Here is a 25,672-nt window from a genome sequence, read left to right as displayed (position 1 = left end):
ACCCTGAAGCTCATTTTGTTGAGGCTGATTGTCTTATAGCTTCCTTTTAGAAACTGAGTCTTTGTTCTTCCCTTATTTACTTAATTTACTTGATTTATATCTATAGGTCTGCTTCAGTGACAGTGATGGAAGGACCAAGCCCACATTCCTCTCACAGATCTTCCTTCTTTATTTTCTTTTTGCATATGAATATGCAGAGACAGCTGCTTTGTCTTAGTAGTGCTGCAAAGGATTATTTCAGCGGTTTGTTAATACTTAACCATCTGGGGGAGGAACACTTCACCACTTGGAGGAAGACAGAATCTCTTTCTTAAAGATTTTACAACCTGGGGTAACAGCACACAATGGCATAAGGAGTCAGATGCAGTCATTGCAAGCACAAGCCCTTTACCTTCACTTTTGTTTTCACAATATTTCATTTCCTTATACAAAACGCATGGCAGCCTTATGTGGTCTTCTCTTACTAACTGACTATTTCAGTGCCCAAAATGGATGATGTAAACACCTTGCTATGATCTGGAAAGTTATTTTAGAGCACCGTTCTGTTCAAACTGTTCCATTTCTGAAGCACAGAATCGCATAACAAGTCAATACAAGTGAAAACATGAGCTTACACCTTCAGGCTAAATCTGGCTGTCACAAGGGTTTCCCCCCCAAAAAAAAAAAAAAAAAAAGCCTGAACAACTTTCCCATTTCCATCTGTTAACTCACACTTCTGCTTGGTGAAATGCCTCAGTGAGAAACAGAGTATCTCTGATACCAGCCCCTGATGGAGTGGAGTAGGCTGAGTCAGGGAAAGTAGTGTGCAAACATCTTTCATTCAGATGTATATCAGCTTTTCCTTCGGGATTCTGGCACTTTAATTTGTGTCTTCAGTTGTCAAAATAAAGGTTGAAAATCCCACCTGCTTATTCAAGTTGTTGGCAGTTATATTAAAGGGCTTCTTTTTTTTCCTTTTTTTTTTTTTTTTTTTTTCTGTTAAAGCATGAACTACAGCTAGGCAATGCAAAAGCTCTTGTAATTCTCCATGTGATCTGTACTACCAAGTCTTCATTCAGAGTAAGCCTCTTTTATACAGCCAATGAACAGAAAGGCCCAAAATGTCAGCAGAAGAGCTCACAGCAGGAACAAAGATTCTATAGGCACCAAAGGTTTACTGATACCTTCTGTTTTGCCATCGCAGAGTACTCCTGTCTGAAATACCAGAAGCTGAAAACCATGTATGTGCTTTTGTCATTCTTATACATACCTTACATCAGAATCTAGAGAAAATATGTGGATAGGATGACTGTGAAATATGTTGTCAGGCCTGAACCTGTCCCTAAAACCTGGATTCCAGAAACAAGCTTTCATCTTTCTGCCTTGGCAAGTCTCTTTCTTATGGCAGATGTGACAGATAAAAAAGCTATGTGATTCTGGACAGTATCAGTGTGAATGGCCAGTGAGAAAGGTTCCAATTTTATTCTACTACTGCTTTAAAGAAAAATAAGCAATTTAATTATTAGCTGTTGAAACAAGCAAAGATGACTTTGAAACACACTTCTGGCCCATTTTTTTTAGAACAGAATGTGCTAAAAATAAGCAACCATGCAGTGGCAGTACATGCCAAAGCTACAGTTAAATTATGTATCTGTACATGCATCAGTGCACACACAAAAATCTGAAATCTTTGGCCTGTCACTTGTAGAAGCTGATAATACTGATAATATTCAATGTCTGGGGAGAGCTTCTTTGTTTTCCTAGCAATAGCAGCAGAAGGCTGTTGGCTGTCTGTTACTATTAAAAAATGATATTTGACAATGGTTCTGTATCTATTGCATTTCACATCAAATACAATTTCTGGGAAGGAAAATTTAATCTGCCTATATAAGCAGGCAGAAAATATTTCAGAGATTTTGCTATTAAATTATTGTCTTGCAGAGATACTTTGCTGTGACCTTACTTCTGCAACATGTTGTAAGCAGTCTTTGCATAATTCTCAGAACAGCTTGTGGGAAACACATCAAGATTGCATTTCATGAATGGACTGAATGCCTTCTTCACTCCAAATCTCTCTCACTGTATTCTACCCTTAACAGAACCTTCTTCCTTTCCATTTGGCTTCCAAATCTCTGGGGTCTCTGACCTAGCTGTGTGAGATTTCATTGGCATTTCTAGGAAGAACCCGTCCTGTGGAGGAAATCAAAGGCATCTGAAGAGTGTGTCCATCTTTTTTGTCATCTTTCAGATTCTTCTCACTTTTGCTTCTGTTGAGTGGTGGTAGAAGTCCATAACAGCTTGGTTCAATCTCTAAACTCTAGATGAGACCTCATGGCACCATGATTACAATGTCAACTGTTCACTGTGGGCTGAATGAAACAGCTGTTAGATAAGTCAGCAAATTGTTGGAACAGTGTTCTTGTGGCAGAGAAAATTCACATCAGAAGAGGTAAGCACAAGGATGCTACTTAAGGCTATGGAATCTCCTGAGATACAAAAAACAAGAAACAAGGAGATTGTTTAGTCAGATTTCTCAGCCTCCTCTGTGTGATGTTCTTCCCACTGCTGAGCACAGGGAGAGGTGTGCCAGTGGTCCAGCCTGGTGCACACAACTTTTGTTCTTGTAGACAGAGGACAAAGCTCTAGGTTTTCCCTCTGTGGGCTGAGCTGAGAGACCATTTCCACAGGCTCAGCAGTTTGTTAGGGAACTGCCTCTGCCTAAGGAGTCCATTGGGATTTGATTCTTGATGGGGGGTCAGGGGGCTTGGAAGCGAGGGGTGAGACATGTCTGACAAGCCAGGTAGGGTGAGGAGAAGGGGAATGTTCACTGCAGCCATTAGCATGCTGCAGCGCTACAGAGGAATCTAACAATTGAAGTGAGGGAAGATGTGCGAGGGAAGTTTTGTTCCAGGGAGGTGAACATGTCATCAAGGAACAAAGGCTGCGTGAGTTGTCATGAATAAGATGCGAAGCATCAAAGAAAGAAAAAAATTAAGAACAATCTATGCAAAACCTGAGCTACAGAAGGATCAAAACACCTGAATTTCTAGACAATTCTCTGTACATAGGTAATTTGTTTTCCTGATCCATGGGCATCAGCTATATTCCAAAATAGAATTACAAACTCCTAGTAGAATCAGTAGAACTGGGTATTTTTGGAATATTTTGCATTTTGCTGACTATTTTCACTCTGGCTGAGAGATATAGTGACCAGAATTATAATCACCTTCTGGCCACTAGATCCTCCCTGTGAAGTACCCAGAAAAGGGTAGTACATGTCATGGGAAATACATCAAATGGTGGCATTTATTATCCTCCTCCCCAAGCTGGGCATTTTGAGAAATAAGGCACAAATAAATGAGTCAGAGGAAGATAATCACTCCATCACCTCAAGAGAAAACTGGGACGGACATCTAGCTCTTTAAGTCTATTCATGCAGGTTCTTCTGTGCTCAGCAGCCCACTGCCTGACACCAGTGTGGTAAGCACTATGACTAATATCTAGCATATGTTGTTTGCTTTCTCATTTTCTCCAGAGGAAGCAGCATATGCACTAGTGCATCTTGTTTGGTAGGATTTTCTGCTCTCTTTTTAAACAGAGGTGCTGCTCTGCATTTATCCTGCAGAAGCAGCTCCAAAAGGTTCAGACCCTGTGCTTTGAGGTGGTGAGGCATGGGACAGTGCCTAATTCTTGCCTGTGTTTGTTCTGCAGCCTCTGAAGGATGAGAAAGTTTTGCCTGACTTGTACAGAGGCTTTACTGTGACTACAGAGTTATTGTGCAGTGCTATCATAACACAGCTTCTCAGGCCAGCAGCTTTTGGCAGTCACTATCTTTGCCTTAAGACAGAAAAATGCAACCTCTTGAGCATATCAGCAAGCCAACCCCGAGAAATATTGCTAGAGAGATGATCAAACACTTGGATGCACTTTCTGTGAGTTAGCTAGCAAGGCCAGCCCCTTCTGCTGACGTCTTTCCTTTCTATCACACATCAGACTTTTCCCAGTGGAGCTGGAGAACAGGCTTCAATGAAAACTGCCTGTTTGCAGCTATATGGAGATTGCAGGCACCACAATTACTATTTCCTCTCCCTGACCTGGAGCAGCAACTCCATCAGCAGGATAGAAAGGTAGCCTTGTTGCCTAGCAAAGGTGGGGTGATTTATCTGTGTGTCTAGATTGGTCCCTTTGCTGCAAAGAGAATTGCTTTCAGACTTCCAAGGAGAATGAAGCCAGGCTAGAATTCGGAGTGGATGTGAGAGAGCTCCTCTCCCAGGGAGTAGAACGAGCCACAGGGGTCTCTGTGCTTTCTGTTCCTGTGCAGCACAGGACAATGGTTTTGTCTGCTCCAGTTATAGCCCTGGGGGCTACCTTAGGGACTGCAACTAGCATCCTTGCCCTCTGCGGCCTCACCTGCTTCTGCAAATGCAAGCAACCTGGGAAAGGACTCTCAGAAAAGGACCAAGAGGACGAGACGGAAAATACTAAGCCCAGTGTGCTTCAGCCAGTCCAGCAAGTAAGACACAGTCTCTAATTTACTCTGTGATTTTTCTTTAAAGGCAGAGGGTGGGAGTGCAACTTCCCTGTTAGGCTACTCAGCATGTGATTTATGCTGCCTGTTTATCTGCTTACTGTGTTTGGGATATAACAACATGCCAGTGGGAGGAGGAGTGAAGGAAAAACAGAGATGAGCTGGGTACCAGAGAATTACTGGAGCAGCTGCCACGGAGCCAGAGAGAAAGCTGCTAATGGCAGAAACAGGGGATGAGGACTGGAAATGCTGCTTAGTTGTTAAAATAGATCAAAAGAGAAATAATTTCCTAAGAACAGAAGACTGGACTGTACCAGGTGGCACGCAGCATTGTGAAGAGGAGATGGCTTCTGCTGAGATCTCATGTAGCAGCTATTTAATTCTATTCACAATATCTCATAGTTCCCTGTCAACAGCTGGTTTCTCGTGAAAACCTTCCCTCCTCCTCCTTCTGCCCTTCCAACTGAGGGGATTAATTATGTGTGAAGTTAAAACAAGGCATTGAAATCATAATAAAAAGCAAATGAGAATCTAGATTGTGATGACTGGACAGTCTCATCACATTGTGAATTTCTTTTTCAGTTATTGTAAAAGCAATGTGGAGTATGGATAGTGTCAGGGATCCCTGTGTGCTCTTTCATTTTTGTTAGAATCCAAACAGACTGATTTACTCCTGAGCCCAGGGCAAGAGGGAGTTAGGGGAATTATAGAACACTTTTAATATACTTATTAATGGGAATCTCTTCTTCAAAGGGAAGTGTTTGATGATTTCCTCGGTTCAATGTGGTCTTTAGAATAAGCTATAGCACTGGTCAGTGTCTCTGAAAGTATTGCCTGTTTGCTGTTGCTCCTGATATTTGTTTGTGCCTGTGTCCTTTCCACTTTGACCTAGCCATTCAACCAAGCGTTGTGCCATAGTAGCCCATTCCAAAGACCCATGCTCCATTGTATAACAGTCTTTGTTTGCCTTTTAATTATTTGAGCTGACTGTTATTTTTGGATTCTTAAAGAGTGTAGCTGGAGTCCTAATTGAACTCCTCTGTAATGTTTGTAATTAAATATTCAGTCTTTCTCTGGCTTCCACTCTTACCCTCAAAGCACAAAAGAACCTTGGCACCCTCGTGTTCTTGTTGCAGTTTATGCTGAGGAAAGACGACCAAATCTGTAAACAATATTGTGAGAACTGGTGCAGATTCAGAGAATGGCATTAGCAGACCTTGTGGTTGCTGGAGGGGGGAGGAGAGCTGTGAGACCATGGCTCCATTGACCATGGATTAACTTCTGCATGGAGTTTAGGACAAGAGATTGCTGCTAATTCTGAGCCTCCCTCCATGACCATGGTGAATAACTCCTAGTACCTGTTTGCATTTTCCTAGGATGAATTTCATCTGCTATTCTGTTTGATAGCTTAGTCATGTCCCTTTCATGCTCCTTTCTTGTCTTTTCTACCCCATACAGGGCATTTGCTAACACCTGTATACAAGAATGTACAATGATGCAGAGATTTTTCCAAGTTTAATGTTAATGTGAATGAAAAATGTGTAACTTTGACAGCCACATCACTTTCCAAAGCAATTTTCCTAGCTGTTGTCTGCAGCAACACAACCCACAGATAACTTTACCATCAGGCTCTTTCTATGAGAGTTTGATGTTGTAATCTCCAAGCCCAGAAACATCTCAAATCCTCCTTTTAACTCAATTCTTAAACTGGGCTTTTTTATTTTATACAGCTTTTTGGGAAACATCTTGGGAAAGTGTTAATCCATCCTGAATCTTGTCCATGGGGGTGCTATCCTGTTTGCAGGACTGAAATAAGCACTGTGTCTCCATATTGTTCAGTTAAGCTTCCAGTACTCAGCAGCTTACAGTTGTGGTCCTCAAAATACGTCTACATTCATAAGTTTTGCCATGACTTAATCCAGTATTTGACCAACAGGGGATAAAATTATTCAATCTGCCCTACTATTACCTGAGTGATTGCATTATTTCAGCATTGTAGACTGTTTAATTTGAAGTATTATTTCCAATGTTACTGGCTTTATGTTTTTTTTAAAGAAATCTGGACATATTATAGCAGCCGAGTGAACATTCTCTCACAGAAAGTGCAAAATGTTCTTAGTTTGCATATTCCATATGTTTAGCAATTCTTTCCAATTAAAATAATTTTCTTGCCAGGAACATGAATTCTCCTGTGCTGTCACTGAATCAGAATCAGTCTCTATATCTCCAAGAAATGAATTTCAGTTTGAGTTCTGAGCTTGTGAAATTTTATTATCTCTATGTTTATAAATTGTTCTGTAGGGACTTTTTTTTCTGACTGCATTAGTACACAGTATGTCCTAGTCAGTGTTGGACACATTTAATTATTGAAACCTGTCAGGGCCACTGATTCTGATAAACACAGATGACAAAAGAAAGATGTAGCAAGTCTGCATTTTATTCACTTGGCATGTCTCCCATGACAGTGATGCTTGTATTTGCTATAGACAGAGGCTCCCCATGGACATGCCCTGCATACATAAGAAGGAGAAGTTCAAACACAAACATACATCTGCAAAAATCTGCAAAACAATGAGAAATTGCTGTAAATTTGCAAAGTCTCAGCAAAGCCTGCATAATGAAGATTCCTAAACACATCTAACAATGGCAACAGTCTGGTGCTTTGAGTGACACTGGACAGGGACACAGAAGGATCATTTGCAGCCTCCTTGCTCCTTTTGGTTCACTTGCTTTCATGCATTTTTGCAGAACTCTCTGAACTCCTCTGCACTTGTCTTTATTTAAGACACAACTGCTGAGTTGCAAAGGAAGCTTCCATAGGGCACTGCTATGTAACTGGATTAGCACACAGCGCTTGGGAAAAGAGCTGGCAGCAACATAATAAACAGAGGCAGATGCAGTTGGAAGAGGGGGTGGGCTAGTCCCACTGTGCTTGCATATGTCTCTCGTCTCTAATTCTGCAGAGCAGACAGACAAGAGGAATATTTAGACCCAACAGAGTTCTTAGATGCTGTGTGCTGACGGATTTACCTGGCAAGGTATTTAGCAAGAGGAAGAAGAGATTGTACTAACAATAGCTCAAATTTGTGCGGTGTTTTTCATCCCAAAGGATCTGGAAGTGCTTTGTGTGCTGTCAGCACAGAGCAATACAGACAGGAAGCTCCAGTGTGTGGCCAGTGAGTGGTAGGACAGCAACTCCACACACTGCGTATGTGCTGGCTGTAATGCTTCTGCACAACAAAAGCAACCTGCCTTTTCTAGCTGCTGTCGGTGATTCCTCATGTGTTCTGCTTGGTTGGTTTGCTTTAATTTTAGAAGAATGGAAAACTGTATTTAAAGTTTGCATGAGTAACTTCACATTTCCTAGGTATTTTAGGACTGATGAGGCTCACATCTCTATAAGAGGGTTCTCACTTACAGCCCCACACCGTGTAATTTACATAATAGCTAAACTCAACTGCATGCTAGGTGAGGATGGCACACAATGACGTCTTTCCTTCTCAGCCCACTTCTCTTTCAAAGCCCTTAAAATCAGACAAGGCAAGATGCTATGTTGCACAGTAGACTTCCTAAACACTGGTGCACTGGCTGCCTTGAGAAGATGGAGTCACTGACCTAATTAGTTCCCTACCACTGCCGAGTGTATGCAACCAGGATCTCCATAAGCAGGATATGACTAGGCTAACATGCCAGACAGCCCTCTTTCTTCAGCTCTGTTTCTTGAGAGGTAGGTGTGCTTCCTCTGGACATACAAGCTGGGACCAGGAAATCCCAACACAGACAAGAGAATTCAGGGCACCATCTACATTCATTATTAATAGGAAACAATAAGACTAATTAAAAACTTTAATTACAGTTATGCACCTTTTCTGTCTTGCCCTCAATCTTTAGCAAAAATAGGTTAGCAGGCAGTAGGTTAGAGATAATCCCACTGCACAATAATCAACCAAAATGGCTATTTTATTTGTGGTTTTTGTCTTCCATGTTTTGGAAACATTAATAACATCTGTTGCAAGGGCTGGGGTCACTTGCTAGTCAGCTTTGGTTCTTCCCCATCAATGAATCCAACTATAAATGAATCATGAATGATTTCAATTTTAAGAAAGGCAGGATCCTTTCTTGGGACATAAGCAGAAGAGAACTGTTCTATTCCACTAACATTTTTTTTGTTGTTTTGGGAGAACAGTAATGCCTTTTCTGCCAGCCTTTGCTTGGACTACCCGAGCGTCTTGCAGGTTCTTCTGCTCATCCCATGTTCATGATTCAGCAGGGAATTGAAGTGTTAAAAACAAAATCAGACATCAATCCAAATTTCAGTGCTGGTATAATAAAGGGGGAATGTGTGTCTGATGGTCAGATGGAGCTCTGGTCCACAGAACCAAGAGCCTGAGATGACCACTGAATCAACTTCTCTTGGTTTGCCTGTCCAGGGCTCATTTGTTCAACAGCTCTCCTTAGTCTTGTTGCATCATGGTCATACTTGCTCCATGTTTGATTTATATCTTTCCACTCTTAATGCTATATACTCACATAAAATATTCTGGATTCTGGGAGATGTCTGTAGCCTCTTGCTCTTGGATTTGAATTCAAACATCAAGTAAAAACTGCCATATCTTAATCAAAGCAAAATTAACTTTGTGGTCAATTTCTTTACTAAAATGAAAGGATTAACTTACGAAAATATTAACTGATACCAGAACAGAGGAAAAATCAAATTATAAGAAACATATCTTTTTCTTATAGTAATCAAACATCTGTAGAGGAATAAATCTGAAAAGAAACACACCAAGTACAAGGTATGAGTGTTGGCAAGAAAGTCTCCAGACATACAGGCAGTGGTTTCTACAAGCCAAGAAAAAAATGATGGTAGGACTGACCAGAGGCCCTGCTTTTTTCCTGTCTCAGCTCATCTAACGTTAAGAGAATTGGAGGAGTTAATGTAATTTGTGCAAAGTAATAAACAAAGTTTAAATTTTCAGTTCAACATTAAGAAAACTGCAGAGCCAGTCCAGCCTCGAGCACTTCTGAAGTTTCCCAACATTTATGGCCCCAAACCAGAAGTAACTTCACCTGAAATTGTTAACTACACGCAGTACTCTCTGAAGACAACTGAAGAACCAGCTCCTGGGAAACATACTGCTTTGGATGAGAATAGGATGAAGATACAAGTCAATGAAGAGCTGTTTGTTCTCCCTCAAAACGGTAGGAGCTTTTGGTCTTCAAACTAACAATTGCTTTAGTGGGTATGGATCTGTAATACTTCTAAGCATAATGTGATTATTGTCAGATAAATAATGTGGAATTTATCAGATGATTTTCACTTTCTTATCATGAGCATTCTGAGTTTTGCTTTCAACACATTTATTTAGTAGAAGGTAGTAATGGAGCTCATAAGGACATTCTGATAACAAAGCTGTAGCTGTATCTTGTTGCAATTTTCGATTCTTTTTTTTTTTTCTTTTTTACCTAAACATTTTTTGTTTTGAAAAATCTGTCTCCCTGGTAGCAGACATTTTGTAGAAAAGCACATTTAGTGCAGTTGTGCTGCAAGCAGTAGCCAGAGTATGTGTGAAATATCTGGACAAAATTAGGCAGAGTATCTCCTCCAGGTCAAATGCTAGCTGTCCAACAACTGTCCTTGTCAGGGATAGTGGAGATCAAAGCTTCTGATTTTCTCTCCTCCTTTATTTCCTTGGTTTGGTAAGATGTTCTTGGCTTATTGTAATGTGCAGTGAAACTGAAGGCTGACACCTCAAAGGCTTTTGCCAAACAGAGTTCCTGTTTCCCAGCCAGCCCAAAGGGTAACACTCCCAATCCTGAAACATAAAATTTCTAGAGCCTGAGAGAAAATGCAATCTTAATTATATGCATCTGGCAACATGTTTGGATTTCTTCCATACTGATTTTTAACTTCACAGCCATATTTTAACAGGGTAATTTACTCTTATGGTTACCACTTTAATAAAACCTTCCTGAAGATTTGCCAGAGAGACAATGCCATCTGCCATTATTTTTGCAGAGTATTATTTTTAGTTGTTTTTAATTTTTTGAGATTACATTTTTGCCCTTCAGGAAGGACAATTGCTAGCTTCAACCCTCCAACCTGAGGCTTGTGAGTACAGAAAAGAAAGTGCCAAGGCAAGCAGATGCATTGGAGGAAGAGACTGTCTGAGCCACATCCTTAGGTGTCAGGGAAAAGATTATAAGGGTGGAAAGGATGAAAGATGATGGCTGCATTTAGGCTAAAGCTTTATATAAGTGTTGGTGTAAGAGCCTCTCTGCACTGCTAATGGCACAAGCAAGTTTCCTTCCTGCTCTGCCTGATTATATAGCTCAAGTGTTGCTAAAATTAAACAAGAATTGTTGCGTTCTCCTTTTGATGCCACAGTGACCTGGTCTGAACTGTGGCTGAGATTTTTAGGAGGAAGTGTGCTGGTCCCACTATTGTTTTCTGTGTGAATTGGAACTGACCTTGCAGATAACAGCTTTGGATGACAAAAATCTCTGGCTTTCTTTTAGTCTTGCAACTTGCTTTATTTCAGTATGAAATACATACTCAGCTCCAACTTTATGCATGGAGAAACTGCCTTATGGATTCCAAAGTTCATTGCCTTTAACCTGGTCAGGTGCTATGGAAATGGATGTTTTTTGCATGACAAAGACTTCATTGTTAAAATTAAAAGAGGAACAAAACGAAATGTTTAGAGAAGTCTGACCTAATGCAGAGTTGCACAGCAGTTCAAAAGCAGACTCACAGTCTCACTGCAGAGAACATAAGATTTAATTTAATAATGCCAGTTGACAGAATATAAAACAATATAACAAGTAATGGGTGTTGTTCAGACACTTTGGCCTAGTCATAAGGTAAAAGAGCAAGTGTGTGAACCATCATAGAGCACAAGGTGGTGGAGAGCAGAAGTCTTGTCCAAATGCTGTAGAAAGAGCTGAAAGTGCAAGAAAACAGAACAAAAAGGATGCATTACGATGGACGAAGAAGGAAAATAAATTATAGTCCTGCATACAAAGTGCAGAAAAAGTGTGACATTTTGAAAAGTCAAGTCAAGAGGAAGTGGATTTGCTGTCTTGGGAAGGGGAAGAGCTGCTCGCTAAAGGGTTTATTTCAGTTCCAGGTGTGGTGAAGGACGTGTGCGTCACGGAGCCCCTGAGGCCCGAGCGGGCAGGCGGCGCGCAGCAGGCCCCCGAGCTGCACTACTCCCTGCTCTACGAGCCCCAGCGCGCACAGCTGCGCGTGGCCCTCCTCCAAGGTAAGGGCCACGGCCCAACACACACGGTGACTACACTTAGAGGCACTTGGAGACACTTCCCCTCCTGTCTGAAGGCCAGCTGGTGCCCTCAGGACCACTGGAGGTGTCACTGGTGCTGGGCTTGCGGAACAGGAATAGCTGTCAATGTCACTGCTTGAAGAGAGGGTGTAGCTTGGGGAGAGTTGTTCGCACAGCTTTGTCAGGAAACAGGATGGGCTCCTCCAGTCCAAGACATGGTACAAAGAAACCTCCTCTTTTTATTTTTTCCTTTTGGGGGAAGAGGAACGGGGTTACTATCTCCTTCCTCTCCATACCTTTCATTCTTCAACCTGGTCCACTCCCTACTGCCCTTTCCTCAAGTCAAGTCAAAGCCTGAGCTGGAGATACCAGACTTATTTTAAGTCCCTGTGGCAGCGCCTGGTCAGGCAGCCAGGCTCTGTGTCTCTCTCTGACAACTGCAACAGCTTCTCCACTCAGGGCTGGAGCATCATCAGTTCCTCTGGGAGGGTAAAATAAGCTGACTGAATAATTCATGCACAGTGTAGATCTCTGTGGAAACCTAATCAAATCACACCCTCTGAGGCGAGAATTGAAAGGGTGCTGAATGGCAGCCACTGCCGCAGGCCTCCTGCCAGCAGCAAGCCCACAGCTGCCCCTCAGGATGGACACCCACGCTGGCTGGCTGCCACCCTGGCTGCCCCCTGTGCACAGGACCCGCTTGCCAGTGCTGCTCCCCTGAGAAGCCAGGAGAGCCCTGTGACCCACAGGTCCTGGCAGCTCAGGAGCAGCTGTCCTTGGACTGTCTGCAGCAAGGACAAGTTTTTCCCTCAAAGCCGTGATATTCAATGACCCCTTGGAGGAGGGTGTGTTCCTCTTGCTGCTGGAGAAGGCAGTGCAGCTCTGTTGCTGCAACTGAAGAGGAGTGTGAAATGCCATTCTCACTCTAGACTTTTCAAAATAAAGGGGATATAAAATTAGGGATGAATGTCTCTTGATGCAGGTCTTTTGGGCTGTGGAGTAGCTTCTGATGGATTCATTTACCAGAGGTTGGACCAACAGAATGCAATAACCCTTAGACATTACATTGGCCTGGAGGGATGGATGTGTGCCAAGGGAAGCTCTATCCTATCTCTGATGTCTGTGACTGACCTTCCTGCTTTTAAAGTCATTGTAAGAAGCTTTTTTTGTGTGCCAAGGTAAAAGTAAATGTGAACTGCCAACCCCTGTTTCATGCTGCCTCGCTTCAGTGCAGTTCTGCATCTTTCAACAAATGTGTTTCCTTGAACTCAGCTGTTGCTGTCCCAAACACTGGCAGCATCCTTCTGCACTGGCACTAGGACAGGGACATTGTGCAGCCTGAGGAAAACGCCACAGCATGGACTCACAGCTTAATCTGCCCCCACGCAGGCAGGAACAGGGGTCAATGTCTATGCAGCTGTTTTATTTTATGGCTGTCATGAAACAAGCAATTCAGCCACGGATATTTCAGGACTGTCTTTTGTGAGAGGTCCTTACTATCCATCTTTTCCAGCTATGCATGACGGAATGAGCGGGGACCAAGACACTGGCTGCCATTGCTACATACTGGGCACCCTGGAGAGCAAGTCTGGCATTGCTGAGGCCCAGACAGAGCTGAAGAAGAAGGTGCTTCACACCCTTTGGGAGGAGGTGCTGCAATTCCCATTAACAGAGGAGGAGATGCCAGGAGGAACACTGACTCTCACCCTGAGAAACTGTGACAAGTTCTCCAGGCACAGCATTGTGGGGGAACTGAAACTGAACCTTGCTGAAATGGAGGAATCCTTTGGGAAGGCCCAGTGGGAAAGGCTGAAGAGCCCAGAGAAGGTATGGACTCCATCTGTCGGTAGCTCAGAAACCCTAATGATTAAGAGTTTGGACAAGAGAAACCCTTTTTCTAGAGAGCTGCATGTGAGTGGGTGGCTTTATTTGTTTGGAGCAGGTTTAGAGGGCTGATGTGTGACTGCAGAGATCACTCAGCACAGCTCTGGGCTGGTCTGTAGCTCATCATATCAGAAGCCCTTCTCTCTAATGCTCCCAGCTGTTAATGTGTCGCAACTCCCTCAGCTCCTCCCCAAGTACATGACAATCTGACATTGGCATTTGTAATGCTCTGTCTAGGAAAAAGCGTGTGAGCTGCTGAGAATTACTGATACAGGACCAGAGTGGCAAGAGCTGAAGTATCAGAGTGCCTGCAGAGGAACTCTGCAAAGCTGGGTGTGGTAGGGCACCTGGTGGCACCCCATGGAGCCTTAATCTAGGAGTGAAATACATTGTTGGGACTGGAATGCTGGATTGAAGGACACTTACCAGAATCAATCCAGTGCTATTTGTTCTGGGAGATATCAAAATATCATTCATTGTATTATGTTGGTTTCCTTAAACATCAAAACCTTCCTTTCTTCCCTTACCCACATTTTGCCAGTTGCACAGATGGGAAAAAATGGAGGGAAGAATTCCAACAGTTCTTGAAGCCGGTACAGGGGATGCTTCATGCGCACATTATAATTTCTTGCACGTTTCCTCAGGAGCCTTTTCCCAGCCATGAGCTAGGTTGCTCTTGTAGCAGCAGCAATTCACTTGACATGGCAGCAGGATGCTGCTACTGCTGCTGCTCACTCATCACAACAAGTGGTTCCTCTTGTAGTCTGCTGTGGTGCGGCTGAGCAATGCAAAACAACACCAGCACCACCACTAAGCACGATGAAACAAATTATTGCCTGTCACCATCAGGGGTGAGTGCTCTCCACTGTGAGCCGGCCACAGACACAGAGTACACTGTTAGCATTCCTGATTTCCAATAGGGCTGATTTATCTGATAACCACTTGAAAATTAACAGGACTGTCCACTCTAAAAAAACATCTGTCAGGGACAGAGGCAGCAGAAACAAACGGGTGGTCTGAATGAGTTTAATAAACTTCAAGCACAGGACTCACTATTTGTCTAATAGATGTAACCCTCCCCTTCTCCCCCCAAACTGAAGTATTTGCTTATTTAGCAATACACAAGGAACAGCCTGTTCACAGCAATGATAAGTTGTTACTCCAGTGCACCTGATGGAGTCCTGGTATAGAGGGAATTCTGCCTTGGTCCAGCTTCACAACCACACACAGAAACAGTACAGCATTCATTTCTTCTCCAGGCTGACAGCAGAAGGTTAACACCAGCAGTACTGCTGAACAGTGCCCCAGTTTGAGCTGAGGATGTGCACTGAAAGCTGAATTTGCGTCATCTGGGACCTGAGAGAGCCAACCATTGCACAGATAGCTTATGTATACAGATCCTGAATCATTCGTTGAGAACCAGAGAGGGAGGGAGGGAGGAAGAGCTGATCAAAAAAGAGGAGCTATTTTTGACAGCATTCATCCAGGAACAAAGTTACTGAGCTTTGTCAAAAGTGTGACATTTCCTTGAAATGCCGGGAAGGGCAGAAATTTTGTTCTTACCTTCCCAGTAATTCTCCCACACACAAGGGAAGGAGCCCAGAGTGGAGCTTACAGCTAACCAGGTAATGCAATTAGCATTCAGGAATTCATTGAGTCCTGTGAGCAATGCAAAGAGTAGATACTGTAGACTGATATCCTTATCTTGTCTTCCTTCCCTCCCACTGCTTTGCTAATGACAGTAATGATAGTGGCTTGATGATAGTGTGTCCTTGCATAGCAACTTCCCTTTTGTGATTTCGTGGTGCCCTGCACGTAAATCATTGATGAGCCCTTGTTGCTTTTTATTCATTTTGTATAGAAAGAAAGACTGAAGCTCTGATGGTTGTATGAATTTTCAGGATTTCAGCACAAAATGTAGGTTATGGATTTAATAGGAAAAAAGAAACAAAGAAAACAAAGCCCAGAAGGGGAAGTACCTCTGGTTTGGTCTGTTCAAACAAAACTCCAGCAGAGACCAACCATTGCAGGTTTTGTTTTCATGTGGATACAGGCTGGCCAAAAACTTGATCAGCACACTAGGAGCTAGAAAGTCATAGGTACAAGATGTGATCCGAGTACAATGCGTGTGTTTGTGTGTGTGTGCACGTCTACAGAGCCCCACCCCCTGCCAATCTCCACTGCATCTATCTGTGCCTGCAGCTACAGGAACCAAATTCTAGCCAACAGCTACAGAACGGGACCTGCTGAGATGTCGTGGGGGTAAATAAACAAAAGCAGCTTGTGACAAGCCTAAACGCTGGGTTTGCATTGAGCTGGTGTTTGGGTTTGTCCCTGAGTGTACAATTCTTTTGTAGTGGGCATACAGGCATTTGAAACTGCTTTTTTTTTATGTGTGGGCTTTTCTAAGTTCCACTTCAGTTTAAGACAGGATTCATATGAGTGAAATGCATACAAGCCCTTCATTGCTACCTGAGTGCATGAAAAACATATTTACTTGGGCTGACTTGGGATTGAATTTCAGGCTTCCTTGCTAATGCCCTTCCACCTGATTTGTGCAGGACAAATTAGTCATTCGAAGCAGACAGTGATGACAGCCATGTTTTCTGGAGAGTCAATCAGCTCATGGAGAGCATACAGGGGCCTGTCCTTGCCTGTTTCGAGAAACTGGTTGAAAACTTAATTTGAAATATTTATGGCTCACTTAGTAGCGACACTGCAGAGCACAGAAATAGCCTGGAGAGAAGGGCTGTCTATCCTCGAGGATGTAGAACACGCTAAGGAGCCCAGAATGAGTCTGTTGAATTGGCATTGGCTTTCTGGGACTCTTCTGGGTCATTAACCTCACACTAAACCAGATTTCTGTCACAAGCTCCCACTCACTGAGAGAATAACTACTCCCTTTTTGTTCCTTGCCATGGGCTGTCAGCTCTGCACACAATGGTGTGGGATTTTTCTCCTTCCCTGCTGGCTCCTGAGAAGGAAATGGCATTACTCTCTTATAGGAGAGCAGGGGTGGTGTGACTGTGTCCCTAGGCTTTTCCCCCAAGGGCTGCTTATCCAGGGCAAATGGAAGTAAGGTGAAAAGGAAAGGGAAAGGGAAAGGGAAAAGGGGAGAGTCTCCCACAGGGGAAGCAGGGAGAGCTGCTCACAGTCCTGATGGAAGGCAGGTGGGAAGGAAGAGTGTGGGAATTCATAGAATCAGAGGGTTTTGGGAAAGCTGCAAAAGGCAGGCCTGAGAGACAGTAGAACTGTGATTAGAGCTAAGCAATAGCCGTGAGATAGGTCAGCAGAAAAATTATGTAAAACATGGAAAAGTAAGGACAAATAGAACAATGGTCTGTGTATTAACGCTTGTCTAGAACAACTCCCTAAGCTACAGAAAAGTTTATCTAGCAAGATATTAGGAAGTTTTAAGCTTAATAATGGAGCTCTGTGCATTGCGTTTTAAGGCTTACAAGCAGGTATTGTATTTGAAATAAGCAAGCAGTGTTGTAACTGAAGGTATGTGTGCTTATTGGTTGGATAGAACTACTGTCAATGTGCTTTTGCTTTGTGTGATTGGTCAAAAAACTTTTAAAGTAAGTTGTAGCATTAAGTTCTTGGTCTGCTGCCTGGGATGTGAGCTGATGGTATCTTTCCATTGTCATAACCATGTAATGAGACTGATGCTGAAAAATAAAACAGCTCAAGGCACGTTCTGAGCAGTTCTGTCCTGTTTGTGATTTGTACTGTGCCCAGCTTGCGGAGGATTTCAGCTGGGCTAGGTTTTTCCTCATACAAAATAGGGTGTCAGGTAAGGTGTAGTCCAGCTCCAGGTCAGACATAAATACAGAGCAGTTAGGGGGTCTCTCAAAATAGGAATTTCTGACTATTTGCACTGCATGTCAGCCCCAGATCTTCTTCTGATTAAATATTGCACTAAAAGTTGATGTCCAGAAGCAGTTACTTCCGGTGCCATAAGGATTATGTAACTCACATTATGGGAGCCTTATGAGCCTCAGGCATCTTTGCCAGGTTTATTCTCATCCAGGGTAACTGGAAAGATCTCCTGTACAGAGAGAAAACTTGGTTGGTCCATGACCTTCCACCCATCAGTTGCTTTCCTAATGTTCTGGCCAAGATTACATAAAAATTAACCCTTTCTGTGTCTCCATTTCCAGGAGCCATCCACAGGCCATGGGGAGGTTCTGCTCTCTATTAGCTACCTGCCAGCAGCTAACCGCCTGCTGGTGGTGATTATTAAGGCTAAAAACCTCCATTCCAAGCAGCTGAAAGATCTCCTCGGAAGTGGTGAGTGTTATAGCAAGGAAACAGGTACTGTTCATTCTGCTATTAGGTAAATCTAGAAAGAAAGTGGGAAGGGTGAAGTCTAGCAGGAAAAAAAAGAAGTCTGGCTTAGAAAGCCAAAGAGATCTGAATAATTTCTAAGAAGTGAAAACCAAATGCCCCCTGACCAATATTTCTACTGTGCTGTCTCAGTCTGATGTCACCAGTGTAAATTCTCTTGCAATTTTTTTGATTTTTGGGTGCAGATTCAGGCATCACAATATAAAAAATTATTAAGATATTAGAGTGTCCAAAGGGGGGCCATAAGGATGGTGAAGGGCCTGGAGTGGAAGCCTTAGGAAGAGTGGCTGAGGTCACTTGCTCTGTTCAGTTGGGAGAAGAGGGAAGGGAGCCCCTCTTCATGGTCTTCAACATCCACAAAAGGGGAAGTGAAAGGGGAGGCACTGATCTCCTCTCTTGTGGACAGGGACAGGGCCTGAGGACATAGCATGGAGCTGAGTCAAGGGAGACTTAGCTTGGTCACAGCACCGGCCTGACTGATTGAGTTCAAAAAGCATTTGGACAACACTCTTGGGCACACGACATGATTTTTGGGGTGTTCTGTGCAGGGTCCGGAGTTGAACTCCATGATCCTGATGGGTCCCTTCCAACTCAGCCTCTTCTAGTCTAGTCTAGTCTATTTGTTGCATGCCCATTAACATGATGTCTCTCTCCCCTCCTTATACAGATGTTTCTGTCAAAGTGACACTGAGGCATCAGTCACTGAAGCTGAAGAAGAAGCAGACCAAACGTGCAAAACACAAGATCAACCCTGTGTGGAACGAGATGATCATGTTTGAGGTGCCTCATGAGCTCCTGCGTGCCTCCAGCGTGGAGCTGGAAATGCTGAGCCAGGATGGAGCTGGCCAGAGCCATGTGCTTGGCAAGTGCAGTCTGGGCTTACATGTCACAGGCACAGAGAGGAGCCACTGGGAAGAAATGCTGAGGAACCCCAGGAAACAGATAGCCATGTGGCACCAGCTCCACATGTAGGCTCATCATGATTCTGACAAGATTCCCACCAGGCCACAGAGCCTGGGAGAATAAGCTGGGTTTCCTCTTCCACCTTCACCGCCATGAAATTGCTCAGCACAGCATTCTTAGTATTCCACCCTTTGCTGATCTTCCTGACCATTCTAGCCCAGGAAACTGTCTGGAAATGTATTTAATGGGCAGTCTCTCACCTAATCAAGTGGTTGTCTCAAACAATGGGTTGGCTGCCTGGATGATTTGAATTCGTTTTATTTACCTGCCCACTTTCTCTTCTGAGAGGTCGCTGTTTCTGTAGAGGAGCAGAGGGAAGGAAAGAAGAGCAAAGTTATCATGGAAATGTAAGCCCTTCATTGGCATCTAGTGCTGTCACCCAAGTCTCTTGATGAGTGTTGTGGCTCCATAATCACAAACACACAACTGTTATATCAATCACTGCTTTTCATAATGCTCCACAAGACTGAGAAATGAAGATCAGAGAACTGACTGTCGTGGCAGGCACAAAGAATGAGTATGAAAAAGAGAGTGAAGCCAAAGTGCAGTAAATGAATTCCTAAAAAAATACACAGAATGAAGGGACAGAACAGAGGAAGAAGAAAGGGAGAGACAGTCAACACCCTCATCCTGTGCAGCCTTTGAAGCAAACACTGCCGAGCAAGAAGTCAAATACCTTCCTTTACTTTAGTTTCCTGGAGAGTTTGATACCTTGTGCTTAAGATTCATGAAAACTGCTGAAAATATGAGTGTTTCAGGACCCCTTATCAGCATACCTGCACCATTTATCTTTCTATGGTGTCATCCAGGAAGATCCTAAATATGGACAAAAAGTTATTGTTGATGTTACCTCCTAAAACTTGGACCAAAACTTTCTGTTTACTGCCATATTTTCTGTCTGGGTTTATCGCAAATTTCAAATATGCTATTTATATTCCAGGCAACATCTAAAATTGGGCAAAAGAAGTGGGATCATTCCATACCTTAGCAACTGATAGATGGTTTTGGTTTGACAGTTAACTATTGCACTCAAATTCTCATACCAGCATTACTCAAAGACAACCCTTATTAACTGCCATGTATTTCATCACTTCCAGACAGAAGGAATTCACCAACCAGACAGACTCTCCAGGGCTTGTTTTTTGTGTGCAGTTTAAAGATTTGATGTGGCTTAAATGTTACTTCTGACTGTCCTTTTTTTTTTGTGTTTCCAGATGGACTGAAAGTCTGGCATTGGCAGTGATAATGTCATGACCCTATAAGCACACTGCTTGTCTTACTACTTTTTTTCAAGTAGTAGACACAACTATAGGGGACTTCCATGGGGACAAGGCATCCAAAAATCTGGAAACAGAATCATATAATTTGTAGCCCTGAAAATCTCAGAGAGCTTCATATTTGCAGGGTCAGATTGCTTCTTGTTTAAATCAAAATATTAAGCTAACCTTTAACTAGTATCCATCCCATTCTGATGGTGCAGTCTAGCAGCTTGTCAAGGGAAGGCTGCCATCCTGTTGGCAAAGAGAAAACAACAGAACCAGTGTCTGAAAACTGGCTGAAGCCCAGGCACAATGGGTTATGAACTGGGAAATGAAGTTCAGCTGGAAGTCAGTAACTAGGGGTGACTGGGACTGGTCAGGAGACTGACAGAGTTTAGCACCTTCAAAAATGACCTAGACAATGGTGCAGAGCATGGCCTCGGCAGGTTTGTACGTGATGCAAAACTTGAGTAGTGATTGATACACAAGGCAGTTGTGCTGACATTCAGCGGGATGCTGAGAGAAATGCTGGGCTAACAGGAACCTCCTGAAATTCAACAAGGAGAAGTGGCACCTGAGGAAGAACAACCTTACAGTGCACGGGTGAAGGCTGACAATCTGCAAAGGAGCTTTCCAGAAAAGGACCTGGGTGTCCTGGTGGACACCAAGTTGAACATGAGCCAGCAGTGTGGTCTTGCAGCAGAGAAGGACAACAGTGCCTTGTGCTGCGTTAAGCAATGCCAGCAGGTCAAAGGAGGGTGAGCACCATTGAGGGCACTTCTGGAATGCTGTGTCTGTTGCTGGACTTCCCCGGGCAAAAAGATACGGAGATTCTGGGAAGAGTGCAGCAAATGGCCATGAAGATGTTTAAGAGACTGGATCATCTTCTATACAACAAGAGTCTGAGAGAGCTGAAACTGTTTAGATCAATGAGTACAGATACCTGATCTGGGAGAGGACAAAAGAAGACGGAGAGAGACTCTTCACTGGTGGCCAGTGACAGGACAAGAGTCAAGATCACAAGTTGCAATGTAGGTAATTCCATTTGAACACATGAAAAATACCAAAAATAAACCCGCTTTTTTACTGTGAGTATAATAAAATACTGGAACAAGAAGAGGTTGTTGGGGGTCCCCATGCTTGGAGACAGTGAAATTTTGATGAGATACAGCGTGAACAACCTGCTTTAGTTTATCCCACTTTGAGCAGGGGTGAGTTTGGACAATATGATCTCCAGAGGCCATTTATATCCTCAGCAATGCTATGATTCTGTGAAGAAACTGACAAGGTTGATGCACACTGAAAACTGTTGTCTTTACGCCACTATTTCTTTTGTGGGTGGTGTAGCCAGGAGTTACACGATCATTTTGAAGAGAGCAATAAAATCTTCTTTGAGCAACCAGACAGACAGAAAAGCTAAGTATGCCCATGAGTTTTGCACCCAATATTTTAATCTCTGATATTGATCTGTTGGCTAGAGGGCATGCAAATGAAAAGAAAATTGGTTTCTTGTTTTGCTCTTCTTGTATAGGGTTTTGTTTACGAACAAAAAGCTGTAGGACACCGTGAGTAAACTGGACTGTGAGTGAACAGGGGTCTAGTTGATAGTGAATTCTTAATGCTTACTGTGATCCTGATTTGTCTGTATATGTACCTATAGGTATGGAGTAATCATTTCCATATAAGTGCAGAAATTATTGGAATGTTGGCCTAATTCACGTATAGGTTCCAGGCAGCACTGTTATTTTTGAAGGCTAATGATAAGAAGGATAACTTCACACAATGATGCTATTTGGCTGGCAAGGGAAAGCCTGAAGGGCCAAATATTTGCCTTGCTGCCAACTCCTCTAGTTCTGCATCCTGCTTGTTTCACTGAGCCTTTTATAACATCTTGATGACTGATTGTAAACAGCATTATCTGCCTGTGCCCTGGTGATTCTGGCACACCCTGTAATAGATATCAATCAATCCTATGGCATTTAAAAGAATAGCTCCTCAGAATCTGACTTAGCTGTGCAAAACAATGTCCTCTTTTACAGCAGACAAATACTGTGTATACACACTACTTAACCACGAATCTGTCTTAGGAGCCAAGCGGTGCCATCAGTGTTAATGAACGGCATTGTTTCCTCCTTTGCTGCGGTGGGATTTAATGGGAAAGAGAGAAAGAGTGAAAATGCATACATCTGCCCCGGATGGATCATTCTTCTTGTCCGGCATCTTAGCCTGCAAAGAATGCTCCTGGCCATCAGCACAGCCCGAACAAAGGCTGCCAGGAGCCCCAGGCTGGGAGGAGGCGGCCGCTCGCCGGGGCTGACAGCGGGCACGTAACGGGACGGGGAATGCTGCGGACGTGTGGTACCCGAGGGGCAGGGGCGCCCAGCCCGGCCCTTTGAACTCTGCTGGCGGGGGCTGTGTGTCACCCATCGCATTCCAGCGTCTGCCCTCATCCCTCACAGCAGCCTGAGCAGCAGTACCTGGCTGTGCCTGAGCCTCAGCACCCCAAGGGCCGAGGTGCGACACTGTCCCGGCAGACGAAGGGCTGGAATGGTTGTGGTAGCTGACAAAGTCATGAAGATAAATCCGAAGTATTTGGAAATGCCATTGTATCAAGCAGCTTCAGCAACTTGAGCTGCCAAAGTATCACTGAAGTGCACTAAGGACAGAGCCAGATAGACCCTCTGTTTTCAGCTCCTGAAGCTGAAAATGCAGGAGCATCAGCAAGCACTACTGTGTATTAAATTAAAGGATGCTGCTTATAAATTGTGTCATAAGAGAAGAAGCAAAAAACCCCAGTTATGGCAATTAATGTTCCTAAGACATATGTGTGACCAAAAGCAGCCACAAGAGTCCCCAGTGGCTAGTTAGTGGCTGGACTGATTATTTTGCCTGTTATAAGAATGAACATGAAGCTGGAAGCTAAGAGACTATAGGGAATAGGGAAGGAGAAAACAAACAAACAAACAAACAAAAAAACCATGGTGGGAGGCAGTCTACCTGGTTAGAATGAATTATCCTTTTCACTAAAGGTCAGAATTGTGAGTTTAAGGACAGGGATTCACAGTCCCTCATCCAGTGACAAAGCACAAACAAGCAGATTACTGTAAAAAAGCCTGAGAAACGCAGCTCCCAGTATATTACCCAGCTTTGCCTGGGAAAGGTGACCTCTGCTCAGAGGAGGGGGCTAAGAGGCCAGAGGAAATGACTTGTGACTACGTTGAGTTCCTTTGTTACAATACAGACTGTAGTCATCTGTTGTTTTGCCTCAACCTGCCCTCAGAGCTAGATCTTCCTCCCTAAAAACGATCTAGTTTGATTTTAAGCAATTTTCCTACAGTAGAAGGATTAATAAGCACAAATCATCAATAGTCACTAAAATATCTGGGATGTTTTAGACTCATTACTACTCTCAGCACCCTTCCCCAGTTGTAAGGGGAGTGGTTACAGCTGGTACCCTGTAAGGGTAATATTTTTTCCGTGCAGGGTTTTCTCCTCAATTATTGTCCCAAATATCCTTGCATGCTAATAAGAAACATGTTTGCTTTGCAAAGAGGTAATACATCAGAAAGCAATGGAAAATTCCTTTCAGCAGGACTGGGAAAATTTTCAGGCTCAATTATTTTCTGCCAGGTACTGATGGGCTTTCAATACCTTGAACGGCTGTAACTTGTATTTTGCTAATGTCTGTCTTCATTATTATCTGGCAGTAGCATTCAAAACCACTTTTTTTTTTTTTTTTTTTCCCCAGAATGAAGTAGGTTGTCATTTGGGCCCTAGAATTATAGCACAAGGTTTGCCCAAATTTTCCTAATGTCTAAGGTGAGTTGACTACAATGAGATTTATTAAGAACTGGAAGCTAAAGTGGCTTGGACCATGCTTCTTGAACTCTTTTGAAGGTCAGTTTGAAGTCTGATTGAATTAAAGGACAGAGCTTTGACAGCATTTTTATGTGTATCAGAATTTAACTAGGTATTAAAATGTATTTGGTTAATTTGTTGAAAGATAAGCATGATGAGCAAATAGTAACACTCAACACATAATATTATTTCTTCTGTTTTCAATATGCACAAGAAAAGTAGCAAAGTGAAATAGTGATTTGTGGCCTTCCAGCATGAGGGGGCTTTTCTGCTTACTTGTTCCTTTGGTGTCCCAGTGCGTTTATTGTACAAGGCCAGATATTGTTTGTCAAGACTTTATATTATTCTCACAATCCAATGCACAAAATCAGAGCATGATGCTCAGCCATTGTGTCTTATATTACAGCACAACATGTAAAACACTGCAAGTAAATAATTCCAAGCTGTACCAGTGCTGTGTCTGCATTGTTTACTCTACAGTAAGCCCCCTCTGCTTGCAGCTCATGTCAGGGTCACGGAGTGCTGGCATGAGTCTACAGAAGATGCTCTGAAGGGTGTCATCAAAGGATGGGTGTACGAAGAGAAGAGGAGGAGTCAGCAATAGAGTCCTGTCCTGGGCAAGCACAAGAAATCTATTGGCCTTTTCAGCAAGGTGGCAGCAAAACAAAGCTCTAAAGGAGCTACAAGAAGATTAGAGAATGGGATCTGGGAACCAGTTTCTTCCCAGACACTGGCTCCATCTCTGAAACAAAACTAAGAAGTGAATTTAGAGTTTTTTTTTTTTTTTTTAATTATTATTTTGTTTTTTGCCAGTCTCAGTACTTTCAAGTTGGTGTTGATGATACTCTGTAAACCATGCATTCATTAGGAGGAAATCATGCTTGGCTGACCTAATACCATCACCAGAATTAGCTGGTTCCTAACAAGACACACAGATCAAAAACCTGCACATAAAAGTAAAAGAAAAGAGATTTTTTGAGCAGGAGCAGGAAGTATTTACCTCACTGACAGTTTGGGGGCACTCACACCCATCACAGTCAGCGTTAAAGCACAAGGAGAGAAAACAAAGCCAGTCTGCAGAGCCCCAGGCTGTTGCTAGCTTTGCAAAGAGGGGTGCCTGTCAGCTGCACAGCGAGGCAGATGGCACTGAAGAATTTACTGTAGAGATGAAGGCAAAAGCTGTATTTTTGCTGCACAGTGAGCTGAATACGGGTGGTGCATCTGCCAGGGACAATCCTTCCCACCTGGGGGATTTGCACAGGGTTACTCAGTAATTCCCAGCTCAGCATATTGAACAGCAACAATAACTGCCACAGAACCATTCTTCTCTTAACCCTGCTGTTCATTGTCACTTCAGATTTATTAGAAGCTTTTTTTCCCCCCTACAGTATTTAAAATTAAACTGGGATTGTCCTGTAATCCTCTGTCTGCCAAGAGAGAGTAGCACCTAATCCAGCATCTATATCACAGTATTGCCAGTGCTAGTGAAGGTCTGCAGTCGGCTCCTCCACTTCCCTGAACCCTTAGTGATCACTGAATGTGGAATGAACCCAGAGAGGACAGAGCTC

The 25,672-nt window shown here is 43.2% G+C and overlaps 1 protein-coding gene across 3 annotated transcripts; it reads left to right on the top strand.

Annotated features, from left to right (window-relative positions):
• Positions 1-3,952: 3,952 nt before the first annotated feature.
• SYT13 (synaptotagmin 13) lies at positions 3,953-24,552 on the top strand. Of its 3 annotated transcripts, XR_010028075.1 has the most exons (7): positions 3,953-4,492; positions 9,487-9,709; positions 11,632-11,772; positions 13,304-13,617; positions 17,838-17,967; positions 18,692-21,277; positions 22,334-24,552. XR_010028075.1 is itself a non-coding variant. In XM_063158859.1 (6 exons), exons 1-6 carry the CDS (start codon positions 4,310-4,312, stop codon positions 18,994-18,996), a joined length of 1,290 nt encoding a protein of 429 aa, XP_063014929.1. In that variant the 5' UTR covers positions 3,953-4,309; the 3' UTR covers positions 18,997-24,552. The 3 variants fall into 3 exon arrangements, 2 of the variants coding, with proteins under 2 accessions (XP_063014929.1, XP_063014928.1); XM_063158859.1 differs by having other exon boundaries at positions 11,638-11,772; positions 18,692-24,552; XM_063158858.1 differs by having other exon boundaries at positions 18,692-24,552.
• The last annotated feature ends 1,120 nt before the right edge of the window (positions 24,553-25,672 follow it).

The sequence above is a fragment of the Melospiza melodia genome, chromosome 6, assembly GCF_035770615.1.
Source record: "Melospiza melodia melodia isolate bMelMel2 chromosome 6, bMelMel2.pri, whole genome shotgun sequence".
Classification (NCBI taxonomy): domain Eukaryota; kingdom Metazoa; phylum Chordata; class Aves; order Passeriformes; family Passerellidae; genus Melospiza; species Melospiza melodia.
Note: the sequence above shows the minus strand (reverse complement) of the source record. Positions and strands in the feature narration are given on the sequence as shown.